Source organism: Channa argus, chromosome 1, assembly GCF_033026475.1.
Source record: "Channa argus isolate prfri chromosome 1, Channa argus male v1.0, whole genome shotgun sequence".
Taxonomy (NCBI): domain Eukaryota; kingdom Metazoa; phylum Chordata; class Actinopteri; order Anabantiformes; family Channidae; genus Channa; species Channa argus.
This window is the reverse complement of record NC_090197.1, coordinates 6,827,727-6,840,956: the sequence shown is the minus strand read 5'-3', so window position 1 is coordinate 6,840,956 and position 13,230 is coordinate 6,827,727. Positions and strand designations below refer to the sequence as shown.

Here is a 13,230-nt window from a genome sequence, read left to right as displayed (position 1 = left end):
TCACTTTGTTCGTGTCTGCCTCCCCTTAGTTCCTGTGTTAGTTTGTGCTCCACTAAATCTGTTACTCTGGTATCTTTCCCTTCCAGTGTGTTTTTTTTAAGTCGTGCTCTGTTTTACTTTAGTCATTACACTGTAGTAGAAAATGACAGATCCGCGTTTACAGTGTATCATCCCACAGTTTACACCACATGTAGAGTAAAACAAGCCATGAAGCCAAACAACCCTCTGTGGACCTCCAATAGTTTGTGGTGAGGCACAGATCAAGGCTAAAACATTAGAGTATGTGGAGCCCAGTGGCCTCGGTAATTATCCACAGGTCAAGGCTCTGAATTCAACTCTGTAAAAAGACTCAAAGATGGCCGTTCATAAACACCTCACATCCAGTCCGATGGAGCTTGAGGCGATCTGTCATGTAGCATGGATTTTTTTTGTCCTTTCGGTTTATCCCGTGAGTTCAGTGTCACCACAGCGGCTCATTGTCTCATTTGTCACAGTTTTTACGCCGAAAAAACGAAAAAAAAAAAAAAGCTTTCAACAAGTAGCAAACTAAAGATACATTTTAATAAAAATTAAGTATTTATTTAAGTATTTATCTTATAATGCATCAGCTCATCTCGTCTAGTGGGTGAAATGATTCGTTTTAGCTCCACACAATCTGCTTCTCATACTAAAAAGCTAAAGTCGATGCCACATAGATGAATATATCTTCATCTAGTGGTAGAGACAGAGTCTAAATATTGTGTTCTGGTTCCAGTTTCTCCCTCACAGGTTCCTGTTGGTGCTGTCGTTGGAGTTGTTGTAGGACTGATGCTGCTGTCAGTCTGCATCACTGGATTCTTCATCTGGTGGAAGAAGAAGAACAATAGTCACAGATGGAGCTGTTTTAAATTATCATGAAGCCATTTTTTATACCACTGTTGGATTTAACATGTTGATTCAACTTCAGAAATATTATATTTATGATTAAATATGTAGCCAAATGTAGTATCTGTTATTTTTGTGAGCTAATGAACACTTGCTTTGTCTCATGTCCATTCACTATTTTCTTTATTTAAGTAAAAATATAACTAAAAATTCTGTCTGTGCCTGAACTGAGTTTGCTACATAAACTCACGTGTGCATTTGTCTATTCTTTTCTATTCTTAGAAAACATTTTTAAACATGTTGGAGTTAAATATAAAGTCAAATTATTGTTTGTGGAGACACTGTCAGAAGCATTAGAGTAGTTGCAGTAATATATCAAGTGTGTGTTATTTCTAAGTCTGTTTTTCAGTATCGTGTTTGAATTAAAGCAATTCGTGTTTCACTTTGTTTTCCCTCTTTCTTACTTAGCCTCAGATTTAGTTTTTAGCTGCACAGGTGTGGACACTCCCTCACCCACACTTTTCGGGTTTTCCATGATCTGATAAGACATTTTTTTTATTTTGTGCTCAAACAACATACCTCTCTTTGAATCTATTGTCAGAGTTTATTGCACTTTGTCCCCTTGTCCTCATTCCAAACAGTAAAACACAGGCTGTGATATGAAGTGCAGTGACTGGACTTGTTTGTGGTCTCGCACAGTTAACTCCAGCAGTTTGTGCTTGACATGTACTGACTACACAGAAAATGAAGCTTATTTTTCTCTTCATATTTCTTCCTGTCACATATTCAGGTAAGATCCACTTTAGCTGTTGACTAGCAGTTTGATTTACACTGTAAAGTTAATGCAGAAAAACAGAACTTTCATGTAAAAGTATCTAAAAAAAATCACTTTAAAAAGAGTTTTGTCCCATAGTGAATCACTCTCTGACATATTTTCTCACCACATCGTCTGGACTCCAAATCATCCCTGTTTGTGGGTGTTTCAGCGTTTGATGGAGTCCATCTGGGTTACTGTGGCAGCTCGCTGATGTTGAAGCCTTCATCACCACTATACTGGACAAGAAATAAAGAAAAAATGTTGGTAAAATTATCAAGCGACACGATTATTTTCATGAATATGTTTTCGTTGTACTAATCCCAGATGGAAATGGCTTTGCCTTGTTACAGCTGCTCTCTGCTCCAAAGAAACCACAAGGGTACATATAGGTACCTGGTGTGAAAAGTACAACTGTGGCCTTCTACAATATATCACTTATTTTCTGACAGTGTTTGAGAGGAAGAAACAGCACTGCAGAGTAATAATGATAGAAACTTTAGTTGGTTTACTTAAAATTACACTGAGCTCTGTGGATCAGTGGGTGTTTCCTTGTGTCACTACTAGAGAGCAGGCAGCTATGAAAGCATCACACCAAGCTGCTAAAGCATTTGATCCCTCACTTAGCTTTTGAGATATTACTAATAACTGTCTGTCTGTCTGTCTGTCTGTCTGTCTGTCTGTCTGTCTGTCTGTCTGTCTGCACGCACCATGAGCAGTAAATCAGATGTACGTTATTTTGATCTCAACATTCTACACAGATAAAACGTCTCCATTTTGTTTTCTGTTATTTGAGAATACAGTGTCATCGAGCTTCTGTAAAAAGTGAATTGGAATTAAATTAAGAAAGACAGCAGGTTTTATATCTTTCATCAGTCGACGGTTATTGCTGCGTCACCCACCTGCACGTGACGTCCCCCCCTCGCGTCTCTCTGCCGCGTGCAGCCTCACCCGCGCATCAGGCTCCAACGGTACGCGCCTTGATATGAAGAGTATGGAGCTTGTTCTTCTGCTCGTTTTCCTTCCCCTGACACAGTCGGGTAAGAATCTGCTTAGAATGTGTGATTCACATGTGCAGTCGGGTGATTGTTGGAGCTTTTACGCAGTGAGCGCGGACATAGTTTTACTTTCACTTCGCAGAGTCGAAGGTTTTCGGCTGCGTGCGTTTTTGAACTGGGCCACGAATAACGGCGCTGGCCGCTTCACTGACTTGTGATTGTATGATGAATTCTATCCAGTTCTCACTGAAAATGCTTTTGTTTGTTCGTCATGCTTTTACTTTTCAAACGTGACTCTAAATATATGTTTTACAATTTAAACAGCCTAAATCATAGTGCATCATCAATACAGTCTATAAAAGTCTGCTGATTATGTAGAACTGACGACTGATTATTTATGAAAAATGTACTTTGGCTCACAGTGAAACACTCCTTGTTATACTTCCTCACCACGTCCCCTGGAGTCCAAACCTTCCCGGAATTTGTGGCCGTTTCGGTGGTAGATGGGGTTCAGGTGGGTTACTGTGACAGCGACATCAAAACGGCAGAACCCAGACAGGACTGGGTGAAGAAACTAGTTGAAGATGATCCTCAGCAGAAGCAGTGGCACATTCAGACCTGCATAAGAGCACATCAGGATTTAAAAGCTTTATTGGAGACCTTAAAACAGCAGCTGGACCCCACTGGAGGTACTGTGTGCTTATTTTTATTTGTTCCTCCCTACTGTTTATTTTTTTTTTTTATTTTTGCATTATTTATTTGGTGCTGGATACAAACCACTAGAGCACATGGACACATGTAGAGACACTGTATACTGCTCTGTCCGTTCCACTGGAAATACAGAAAAAAACTTCATCTCAACTCCACTCAGCTCCCAGAGGATGAAAATCCCATGTTCTGGAGTCTCTGTGGGAGAAATGTGATACTTTTATCAGAAAACTCATTGACTTTGAGTGGACGTCATAGACACAATGTGACAGGACTGTGTGAAAAGTTGGAAATCAGAGAAGGGTTGGAGGAACACTCATAACTTGGAACCTGTTTTTTCATGTTAAAAGAGCCATAAATGGTTGACAGTTGTTGGAGGAAATGCGTGTTAATGTCAGTATGTTTTGAAAACTGTCATTAGTGTTTTAAAAAGCTCAAGGAAGTTAAAGAAATGTCCAAATGTTTTGTCTTATAGTTGATTATATGTACTACAGTTTTTGATTTTTCCAATCAGAATGTCCGGTTTAATAATCTATTTCCCTACATTGAGTCTTAAACAACCCTGTTTACGGGTTTATATACATTTACATGACTGCAGCAACTCCTACTGTACTGTTGGCAAAATAACTTAGTACAATTGATGCTGTTATTGTAGTAATATGATTTGTTTTTGTACCACTACATTAGTTTCTAAACTAAATCAAATTTACAATATTACAATATAATTATACCTGTAAATTTACAGTTAATTACTGGCTACTGACCTGAATTACTTTTACAGTATCTACTGTCATTCTGCAATTGCATACTGTGACCTCACAGCAATGTCATAAAACATTTACTGTGAAATTACAATTAAATACAGTAAACTACAGTAAACAGCATACTGTTGCATCACGGTAACATTTGCTAAATGTATTGTACAATCACAACATTATACAGTATTTTCACAGTAGCACACCGTTAACTCACAGTAATTTAATGTCAAACTTACTGTGAAGTCACAGTACAGAGCTGTAAATTTACACACAGCTACATACTGTGAAAGTAATGCAACCAGTAGCCAGTAGTTTACTGTAAGCTTACAGCATAAGATTTTACAGTGTGTGTGAACAATCTCCCATTAGTTTCCTGAAATCTCCATTTTTCTTCCAGGTGTTCACGTTTTACAGGAGATGTCTGGCTGTAAATGGGACAGCGAGACTAAAGAAGTCGATGGATATGAACAGTACAGTTATGATGGAGAAGACGTCATAACATTAAACCTGAAGGCTCAGACATGGCTGTTCTCCGAATCGGCAGTCAGCTTAAAACCCACGTGGGATAAAGACAAAAATCGATTACTCCACAGTAATACAGTTCTTAGCAACATTTGCCCTGAATGGTTGAAGAAGTATTTGGACTATGGGAACAGCTCACTGCAAAGAACAGGTAGAATCACATGACCACATGTAATAATGTCACAAGTTACATGTAAGTGAATGCGATTGCAGGTAGTTTCCGCCCCTCTGAAATGTTTCCTCGATTCATCCTTTCAATTTTCTGCTTGTTCCTCTACACCCCTGTACTCTAGTTCGTCCCTCAGTGTCTCTCCTCCAGAAGTCTCCGTCCTCTCTAGTCAGCTGCCACGCTACAGGTTTCTACCCTGACAGAGCCACAATGTTCTGGAGGAAAGATGGACAGGAGCTTCATGAGGACGTGGACCATGGAGAGATCCTCCCCAACCATGATGGAACTTTCCAGATGAGAGCTGATCTGAACATTTCATCAGTCAAACCTGAAGACTGGAGGAAATACGACTGTGTGTTTAATCTCTCTGGTGTTGAGGACATCATCACTAAACTGGACAAAGCTGTGATCAGGACCAACGGAGGTAAGACTGGAGTCAGTTGTGATGATTCCAAATCCTGGTCCTCTGGGAACACTGCTTTGCTCGTTTTCTATCTATCCCTGCACCACCCACCGCTGCTAATCTGGATCAGGTGTGTTTAGCTAATCAGAAGTTGAAGAGACCAATTTTGCTTCATCTAAGATGTTATCTTCCAGTTTCTGATCAGAGCAGTGTTCTCTGATGTCCTTGATTGTAACAACACCTGTTGTCGATTTGAATGTAGACAAGATGATATGATGTTAATTTAGATTTTAAACCTTGGGCCAACAGAATAAGTCCAATTTACAACTTACTTTGCTTTCACAGTTGAGTTATGATAATTGTTAATTTCACAGTGATATTACTACAACAAACCAGTAACAAAGTAGAAGAAGGTTCTCAGCTCTAATACTTGTTGCCTGACATGCAATTTAAAATACTGCTAATATCTGCTCTACATTATAATCTTAATCTTAAAAGTTTGACTAGATTTCTCCAACAGCACATATTCATCTCATCATGGCAGAAAGAAAGTTTTCATTTGCTGTTCTGATTCCATGTTCTTCAGTTTCAGTTTTCCCTGTTGGTGCTGTCGTTGGAGTTGTTGTAGGACTGATGCTGCTGTCAGTCTGCATCACTGGACTCTTCATCTGGAGGAAGAAGAACAAGGGTGAGAAACAATTGATTGACTGATGGCTGATGTTCAGTAACTTCACTGCCTAAAGAACATAGTACTGTATTTATTAAGAGTTGATTTCTTGTCTTTATATTTCTAATAAAAACTAAATGAAATAGTGACTTTTTCTTTATGAAAAATATTTATTTTCATAAGTTTCCATTTTTATTAAATGTCTGGTATTATGTGCTTGTTACTACCGACAGTCATCAGATAAAACTTACCGTGTTTTACATGTGGCTGATTATTATTCACATTCTGAATCACAAAGCATTTTCTCACTCAATGATCCATTCATTCATGTTATTCCACACACACATTTGTCCCTGACAGAGTAAAACTGTCCAATTGTTTGAATAGAGCCTATTAGACCGGAAATCAAACGGGGAGGGGGTTAGCAGGAGTTTAACAATCAGCCTGCTGTTCACCCAGTGACATCTGCAATCCACTGCAAATCAGCAGCTTTGAAGACAAACGCTTAGATACAATTTATTGAATGTTATAAACTTATGTTTTCTTATGTCAAATCTAAAGTTGAACATCGTTTTTATAAATTGCATTTCTCTCTCAAATTTACAATAAAAGTAAAATATTCAAGTTAACTACAATTACATCAAACTTTGACTTAAATACTTGACTGGTGAATGTATTTACCTGTTTTAGAGGTAAGTTTGCATCCAACGCTGCCAGAAACACAGAAATCACCTCCACACTGAACGTTACAACCCTGTCTCCTAAAAACTGGAAGATTTGCAAATAAACCACAAACATATTTACATTTTTGGAGTGAACATAACTGATGCAACACATTTTTAAATGAATGAATGAATCATTAGATTTCTGACCAGAAAGTAACTGCAAACAGGTGTTTGGGGTAGAAGGGGTAGAAGTCTAAATACAACCATAATAATGTTTAATAACTGTATCACACCAATTAGACATTGTACTGCAACAACTGATAAATGATGTCATATTTTGGTTTCAGTATTAACATATTTGCACATGTTTACAGTAACTGTCAAAAGTTAGATTAATATAATTGTAATGTTCTTTCAAATAAACAATTGTGATTTCATTTATTTATTTTTTAAAAGTGTTTAACTATTCAACTTCTTCCAGTTATTCATTCGTCTTTATAGGCTCCCAGGGAAGATTAGACCTGTGTTTTTTATTGTTTGTTACAGCACTTCATCCAAATTTACTAAATGCATTTTGACATAAACAAAAACATGTTTACATGTAATGTTGAGATATAAAATTATCAATGTCATCACTGGTCATTGTGGAGGTTCAGTAAATCACTGATCTGTACAGAATAAAACTTCAAGGCCTGTGTCTTTATGTTCTCTTTTAAAGGTCTTATAATAATTAATTGATTCTGTCATTCATTAAAGTGTGTGTCTGTAGCTCAGCATCCCACCTGTTACACAGATGAGCTTTATGGTTATGTTGAGATTCCCCATCAAAGTTCTTGAGGACATTTATCTGACATGAAGTCTGATGAAAACTAAATAAGATGTTTTTTTATCCATTTGTGAGTTCAAAGTGTGAGAACTTCCTTTTACAGGAACATCCTGATACATGATGATACCTTTCAACCTATGGAAGTAGATACAGACGGTTACTTTCATACATTTTCTAAAGTTCTTTATTGTGGCAAAATGTGTAACATCTCATCTTCAGACTAAAACAAACAAAGCAAGGAAAAATTCAAACTGTGAAAAATGATGAGATCTGTTGAATGTAAACAAGTAACAAATGAAGGAAGAGCATTTCAATATCACATGGTAAATAAAACAGTCAGATCACATTATTTCTTTAAGCATTTCACCATCTACCTTCTCATTTCCCTGTTGATTCTGTCATGTAACTTGTACTTGTCCACTCTGTTCACTTTTGTTTTGATGTGAATGTTTCATCATCATCATATGAACTGAGTTCACCTGAGAATGACTCCTTCAGGGTGAACACGCTCTTACTTCTGACCAATGAGAAGTCAGTTTGAAGGACCTTGTCATGGGGCTATAGTCCATGTCCTGCAGAGAGCAGATTTCTAAGTTTTATATTGTGACATACCTCCAATTCTATTAGTTTGTTCCATCAAGATGGCAGAATAGAGTTGTTGTTGTTGTCTAGTTGTGTGGACAAATGCAGTGCACCAGATAACACCATAGACACATTTTCTAAAAACTGAAAAGATGGACAGATGGACAGGAGCTTCATGAGGACGAGGACCATGGGGAGATCCTCCCCAACCATGATGGAACCTTCCAGATGAGAAACCTGAAGACTGGAGGAGATACGACTGTGTGTTTCAGCTTTATGGTGTTGAGGACGACATCATCACTGTGATCAGAACCAACTTTGGTAGGACTAGAGTCAGATATGATGTAAATGTAAAACACACACCGGTCTATTTTTTAACTAATGTTAGTCCCTGAATGCAACCCACAGTTTGATTCCATTACAAATTAGTTGTCAGTTCAAATGTTGACAGAATATTTTAAATGTGAATCTTTAGCCTTGGGCCAAAGACAATTTCATTTTCTGTTCATATTTCATCTCCTATAACAGTGTACTGATCAAAGTTAACTACAATAAAGTGAACACAGAACGTCTGAACAAAACACACCAACAAGTGTGTAAGAAATCAGGTTCAATAATCTTTTTTCTTTTTTTTTTACATCTGGCTGATTCAGTAACTTCTGAAAATCCAAGAAAAATCACATATGGAGTCTTCAGTCACTGTACAGAATCTGTTGAGAGCTGTTTTTCTACCATTATATGAGAAACAACTACAAAACACAAACCAATTTATGTTTAGTTATTAGTAGTTGATCAATAATTATTGTCTATTCTTATCTTTCATCTAATACCTTTTAGTTTCAGATTCAATTATTTCACTAAATTTTCTGCTTCAGACTATTTATAGTTGACATCAGACAAACTGATCACAGTGAGTACTTCATTATTTCAACTACAATATGCTGTGTACATAACAGTACTACACCAATCAGCCACAACACTAACATTGCAAACACATACAGTGTTTCTAATATTTTTTCCATGAGCTGATGAAAAATTATAAGCAGCTGCTGAAGTGACATAACATTAATTTACCTTATTGTCAGCATGTAAATACATTCAGCCTGTTGCAGTTTGCCTCAGGTGCATTTGGGCTTTAGACACAAAGATGTGTGGAAGTTCAGGTGGGTACAGTCCTCATTTTCACTTAACGAGGTCACAGCTGATACTGCTTGTACTACTGAGAACTCGTTCTAAGACCTTTGTCCTTCATTTCCTGACATATTTGTCATAGTTTCAGTGTTGGATGGAGTTCAGGTGCATCACTGTGACTGCAGCATAAAGAAAAGCAGAATTAAAGCAGGACTGGGTCCAGAAAGTTCCGGAGGCAAACACACATTTTATATTTTTATATAAAGTCAAACACCATAACTTACACCAGGTGGTCAGACTGCTCAACTTTTTAACCCATAAATGTTATGACAGACCCAAAACCTCAGGGGATTTAAAGCCCTACTTTTACTACATACATTAAAATACAAAACACAAAAGAATAAAGATGAACTTACTAAGACCATAATCAGACAAATGTCCAAAGTCCCAGCAGAATGAGCAGCAGCAGCCTCCCACACCTGCTTCACATTTCTGCTCTCTCCACTGCCCTACATGAGTCCTAGTGTCTACCTGCCACATAAGTCACAATTTATAGTGACATTTGTGGATATGTGTACAGTATATTAAGTCTGAATACTGAATGTATTTTTATCTTGTCTCACAGTGAAACATTCCCTTCAGTTTCTCATCACTGCATCTTCTGGAATCCAAAACCTCCCAGAGCTGATGGCTGTTGTCGTGGTTGATGACGTTCAGGCAGGTTACTGTGACAGCAACAAAACTATAGAGATGAAGCAGGATGTGTGGAAAACGTTATTCAAAGAAAATCCTCAGCTAATGGAGCTGTTCACTCGGAGCTGTTTCGAGATTCTGCCTAAATTCTTCAAATCAGTACTTGACAGCAGCAGAGCTTAACACTTCTGGAGGCATGAAAGCTAAGTCTGTTCTGTTCCTCTTCCAGGAAAAAAAACGAGTGAAACAGGTTCAACTCCTCACAGTAACAGTTAACAGTGGGAAACAGTAAAATACACAATAAAACAAGTGGAAAAAAGTTCTATCTACTCAGACTTATCACCACTCTTTACGTTACTAAGACTAAATTTGATAAGTTGTGTAAAAACAGCCATTTTTAAGAGCAGTGCTCAAAACCTTATCTATCCTTTGAATATTTGTCCTTATTTACTTACTATTTACTTTTTCAGTGGACATTTCCAGGTTAATTTGATGTTTGCATTAAGACTTTTGAACTGAAACGTAAAACCACTCATAAAGAAAAGGCCACAGAATCATAATCAAACTGTAATACTGTGAGAAGAGCAGGACTTTATAAAACATGCAATATTGTTAAGTTCAGCTTTCTACTGGAGACATCACTTATACATCATTGTAAACTGTGTTTTCTCTCTCAGGTTTCCACATTTTACAGTCGATAGAAAGTTTTGAATCTGATGAAAAGACCAGAAAGACTTTTTCTGTACAGTGTGGTTATGATGGAGAAGACTTCATGTCATTAGACCTGAAGAATTGAAAGTGGATCCCTCTGAAACCACAGGCTGATGTGGTCAAACAGGACAAAGTCCTAACGGAAGATACTGTTCACTTTGTTACTCAGATTTATCCCGAGTGTCTGAGCATGTGTCTGAATTATGGGAGGAGCTTCTTGTTGAGAACAGGTAGAATCACATGACCTGATGAAATTTCAGAACTATGTTCATATAAACGCACTAAATTACATCTTTAATTGTTTCTCTTGTTCCCTTTTCTCTTTTAAGCCTGATGTGTCTCTATTGAATTTAATCCTTGTTCCCTTTTCTCTTTCTCAGCCTCTATGGTTTACTTCTTTCTCCCCTCTCTCTTTAACTTTCTCTCCTCCCTGTTTTTATTGCCTTCTCTCTCACCTACCAATTTATTTTACTGTTGCTCTCTTCCTTCCCCTCTGTGCATTCAGTCTTTTACATTTCAGAAGAAAGTGCATTTGTCTAATTTCCAACAGTACAAAGAGGAAATGGAGTATTGCAGTAATTCTTAAAGGTTAAACATGTTTTTATAAAAATACTGAGACTGTTAATGTTCTGCAGTTTTTATGGAAAACTTCAAGTTAGTCAGGATTTATCTGTGCAAATGACCTATATTTGTGTTGTTGTGTTGTTTTTGTACAATATATAAAATTCTCTCTCTCCTCCAGATCGTCCCTCAGTGTCTGTCCTCCAGAAGTCTCCGTCCTCTCCAGTCAGCTGCCACGCTACAGGTTTCTACCCTGACAGAGCCACAATGTTCTGGAGCAAAGATGGAGAGGAGCTTCATGAGGACGTGGATCATGGAGAGATGCTCCAAAACCATGATGGAACCTTCCAGATGACAGTTGATCTGAACATTTCATCAGTCAAACCTGAAGACTGGAGGAGATACGACTGTGTGTTTCAGCTCTCTGGTGTTGAGAAAAACATCATCACCAAACTGGACAAACTTTGTCTTTTTAAGGATAAAAGACAAAACATTTCACCCTCTAACTTCTCATTTCCCTGTTGATTCTGTCATGTAACTTGTTTTAAATATTTAAAAACAGGATAATTGGGTTAATGTTGGTGCTTCTCTATCTTCGCTAATGTTGCTCTGTAAAGAGGTTTATTATTAATTATATGATTATATATCTTCTTCTTTTCCTTTGGGTTGTACCCTTTTAGGGGTCTCCAGAGTGAATCATGTGCCTCCATCTAACTCTGTCCTCTACATCCTCTTCTCTCACACCAACTAACTTCATGTCCTCTCTCACTACATCCAGAAATCTCCTCTTTGTTCTTCCTCTAGACCTCCTGCCTGGCAGCTCCAACCTCAGCATCCTTCTACCGATATATTCACAGTTTCTCCTCTGAACATGTCCAAACCACCTCAATCTGGCCTCTCTACATTTCCATCCTTATCTTTAATCACACTAACCTGCTGCACATCCTTCCCATCTCTGTCTCTTTGTCTGGCCAACCTGTACAAATCCATCTCTCCCTCTTTAGTGTCCAACCTAACATACAAGTCCTCATACGCTCTTTGTTTGGCCTTTGCCACCTCTACCTTCACCTTATGCTGCATCTCCCTGTGCTCCTTGCTGGCTTTAATTTGCATAAATTCAGAGGTTTCTATGCAGGTATCATTTGATGATACCATAGATGCCTTTGCCGCAAGGACGTTCAGACGTGTACAAATTAAATGAAAGATTTTAGTTCTACATTATAGTTTTATGTTGTCTTGTTTCCACATGTTGCCCCATTGTTTACAAGGCCCATTGTTACCAAATACATGTACAAAGTATTCACTGACCATAGCACCGTTTCCATTTATGTTGTTTCTATTGTTGTTTGTGTTATTTTATGTTATTTTAGTGTGTGTGTGTGTTTGTTTGTGTGTTTGATCAACAATTAAACCTTTAAGGTCAGTTTCATTATATCCTGGATGGAGCTCTGAGAACTGTATGACTAAGTGTAAGCTCCTGAGAACACAGCAGGCTGAGAATGTGAATTATTACATAAAATATTCAAGTTGATGGTAAATGTTCCACACTTATATAGCACTTTTCTACCTATTGGCACTCAAAGAGCTTTACACTGCTTCTCATTCACACTCACAATCACACACACACTCACACACCGATGAGGAAGCTGCCATGCAACTGGCCAATGCTCACTGGGAGCAACGAAGTTGGGGTTCAGTGTCTTGCTCAAGGACACTTTAACATGTGAGCAGAAAAGCCAGGGATTGAACCAAGAACAGTGAGATTGGTGGACAACCACTCTACCTTCCTGCGCCACAGTCACCCATGAGCCTGATGATGAGCCTGAAGAAAAAAAACATTTGAATGTGGGTCATGTTTAAAGGAGGAACTCATTATTTAGAGAAGTTTATGGTTTAAAAACTAACAAATGATGCTCACTGATAAATCCATTGGTTAAATTGCTGCAAACTAATGTTTCAACATCACTGTGTCTTCACAGAGTAAAATCATTAAAACATTAAAACAATAAACATTAGTAAAACCCAACATCTACATTTGATGGACTGGATGACCAAAAAAAGTATTTTAATCTTTCAACCACTTTATAAATGATAATAAAAATATGTTCAAAATCTAAACCAAATTTAAAAAACAAACACAAAACTCAAACCTAAACTC

At 37.7% G+C, this 13,230-nt stretch overlaps 4 protein-coding genes and 1 long non-coding RNA gene across 8 annotated transcripts in view; 1 reads left to right on the top strand and 4 right to left on the bottom strand.

Moving 5' to 3' along the window:
• The window catches only part of LOC137101015 (major histocompatibility complex class I-related gene protein-like), a 207,927-nt gene that overhangs the window by 121,642 nt on the left and 73,055 nt on the right, over window positions 1-13,230 (bottom strand). The gene's annotated exons all lie outside the window — the stretch shown is intronic.
• Window positions 1-13,230, bottom strand: part of LOC137100452 (major histocompatibility complex class I-related gene protein-like) — a 185,966-nt gene that overhangs the window by 131,118 nt on the left and 41,618 nt on the right. The gene's annotated exons all lie outside the window — the stretch shown is intronic.
• Window positions 1-13,230, bottom strand: part of LOC137100410 (triggering receptor expressed on myeloid cells 1-like) — a 126,629-nt gene that overhangs the window by 80,302 nt on the left and 33,097 nt on the right. The window lies entirely within an intron of this gene.
• Window positions 595-2,718, bottom strand: LOC137101099 (uncharacterized). Its single transcript, XR_010910994.1, has 3 exons — window positions 2,581-2,718; window positions 1,806-1,917; window positions 595-842 (listed from the first exon to the last, which is right to left on the bottom strand). It is a non-coding gene; the product is annotated as an uncharacterized lncRNA (long non-coding RNA).
• On the top strand, window positions 2,582-7,797 carry LOC137100907 (major histocompatibility complex class I-related gene protein-like). The gene is made up of 5 exons (XM_067478569.1): window positions 2,582-2,718; window positions 3,099-3,365; window positions 4,540-4,815; window positions 4,958-5,257; window positions 5,823-7,797. Exons 1-5 carry the CDS (start codon window positions 2,664-2,666, stop codon window positions 5,945-5,947), a joined length of 1,023 nt encoding a protein of 340 aa, XP_067334670.1. The 5' UTR covers window positions 2,582-2,663; the 3' UTR covers window positions 5,948-7,797.

What these genes read in the sequence shown, in the direction of transcription:
- LOC137100907 (XM_067478569.1), top strand. Translation starts at nt 2,664, where the DNA reads ATGAAGAGTATGGAGCTTGTTCTTCTGCTCGTTTTCCTTCCCCTGACA. An exon ending in CAGCTCACTGCAAAGAACAG is followed by an intron (nt 4,816 to 4,957) that starts GTAGAATCACAT and finishes CCTGTACTCTAG; the next exon opens with TTCGTCCCTCAGTGTCTCTC. An exon ending in TGTGATCAGGACCAACGGAG is followed by an intron (nt 5,258 to 5,822) that starts GTAAGACTGGAG and finishes CATGTTCTTCAG; the next exon opens with TTTCAGTTTTCCCTGTTGGT.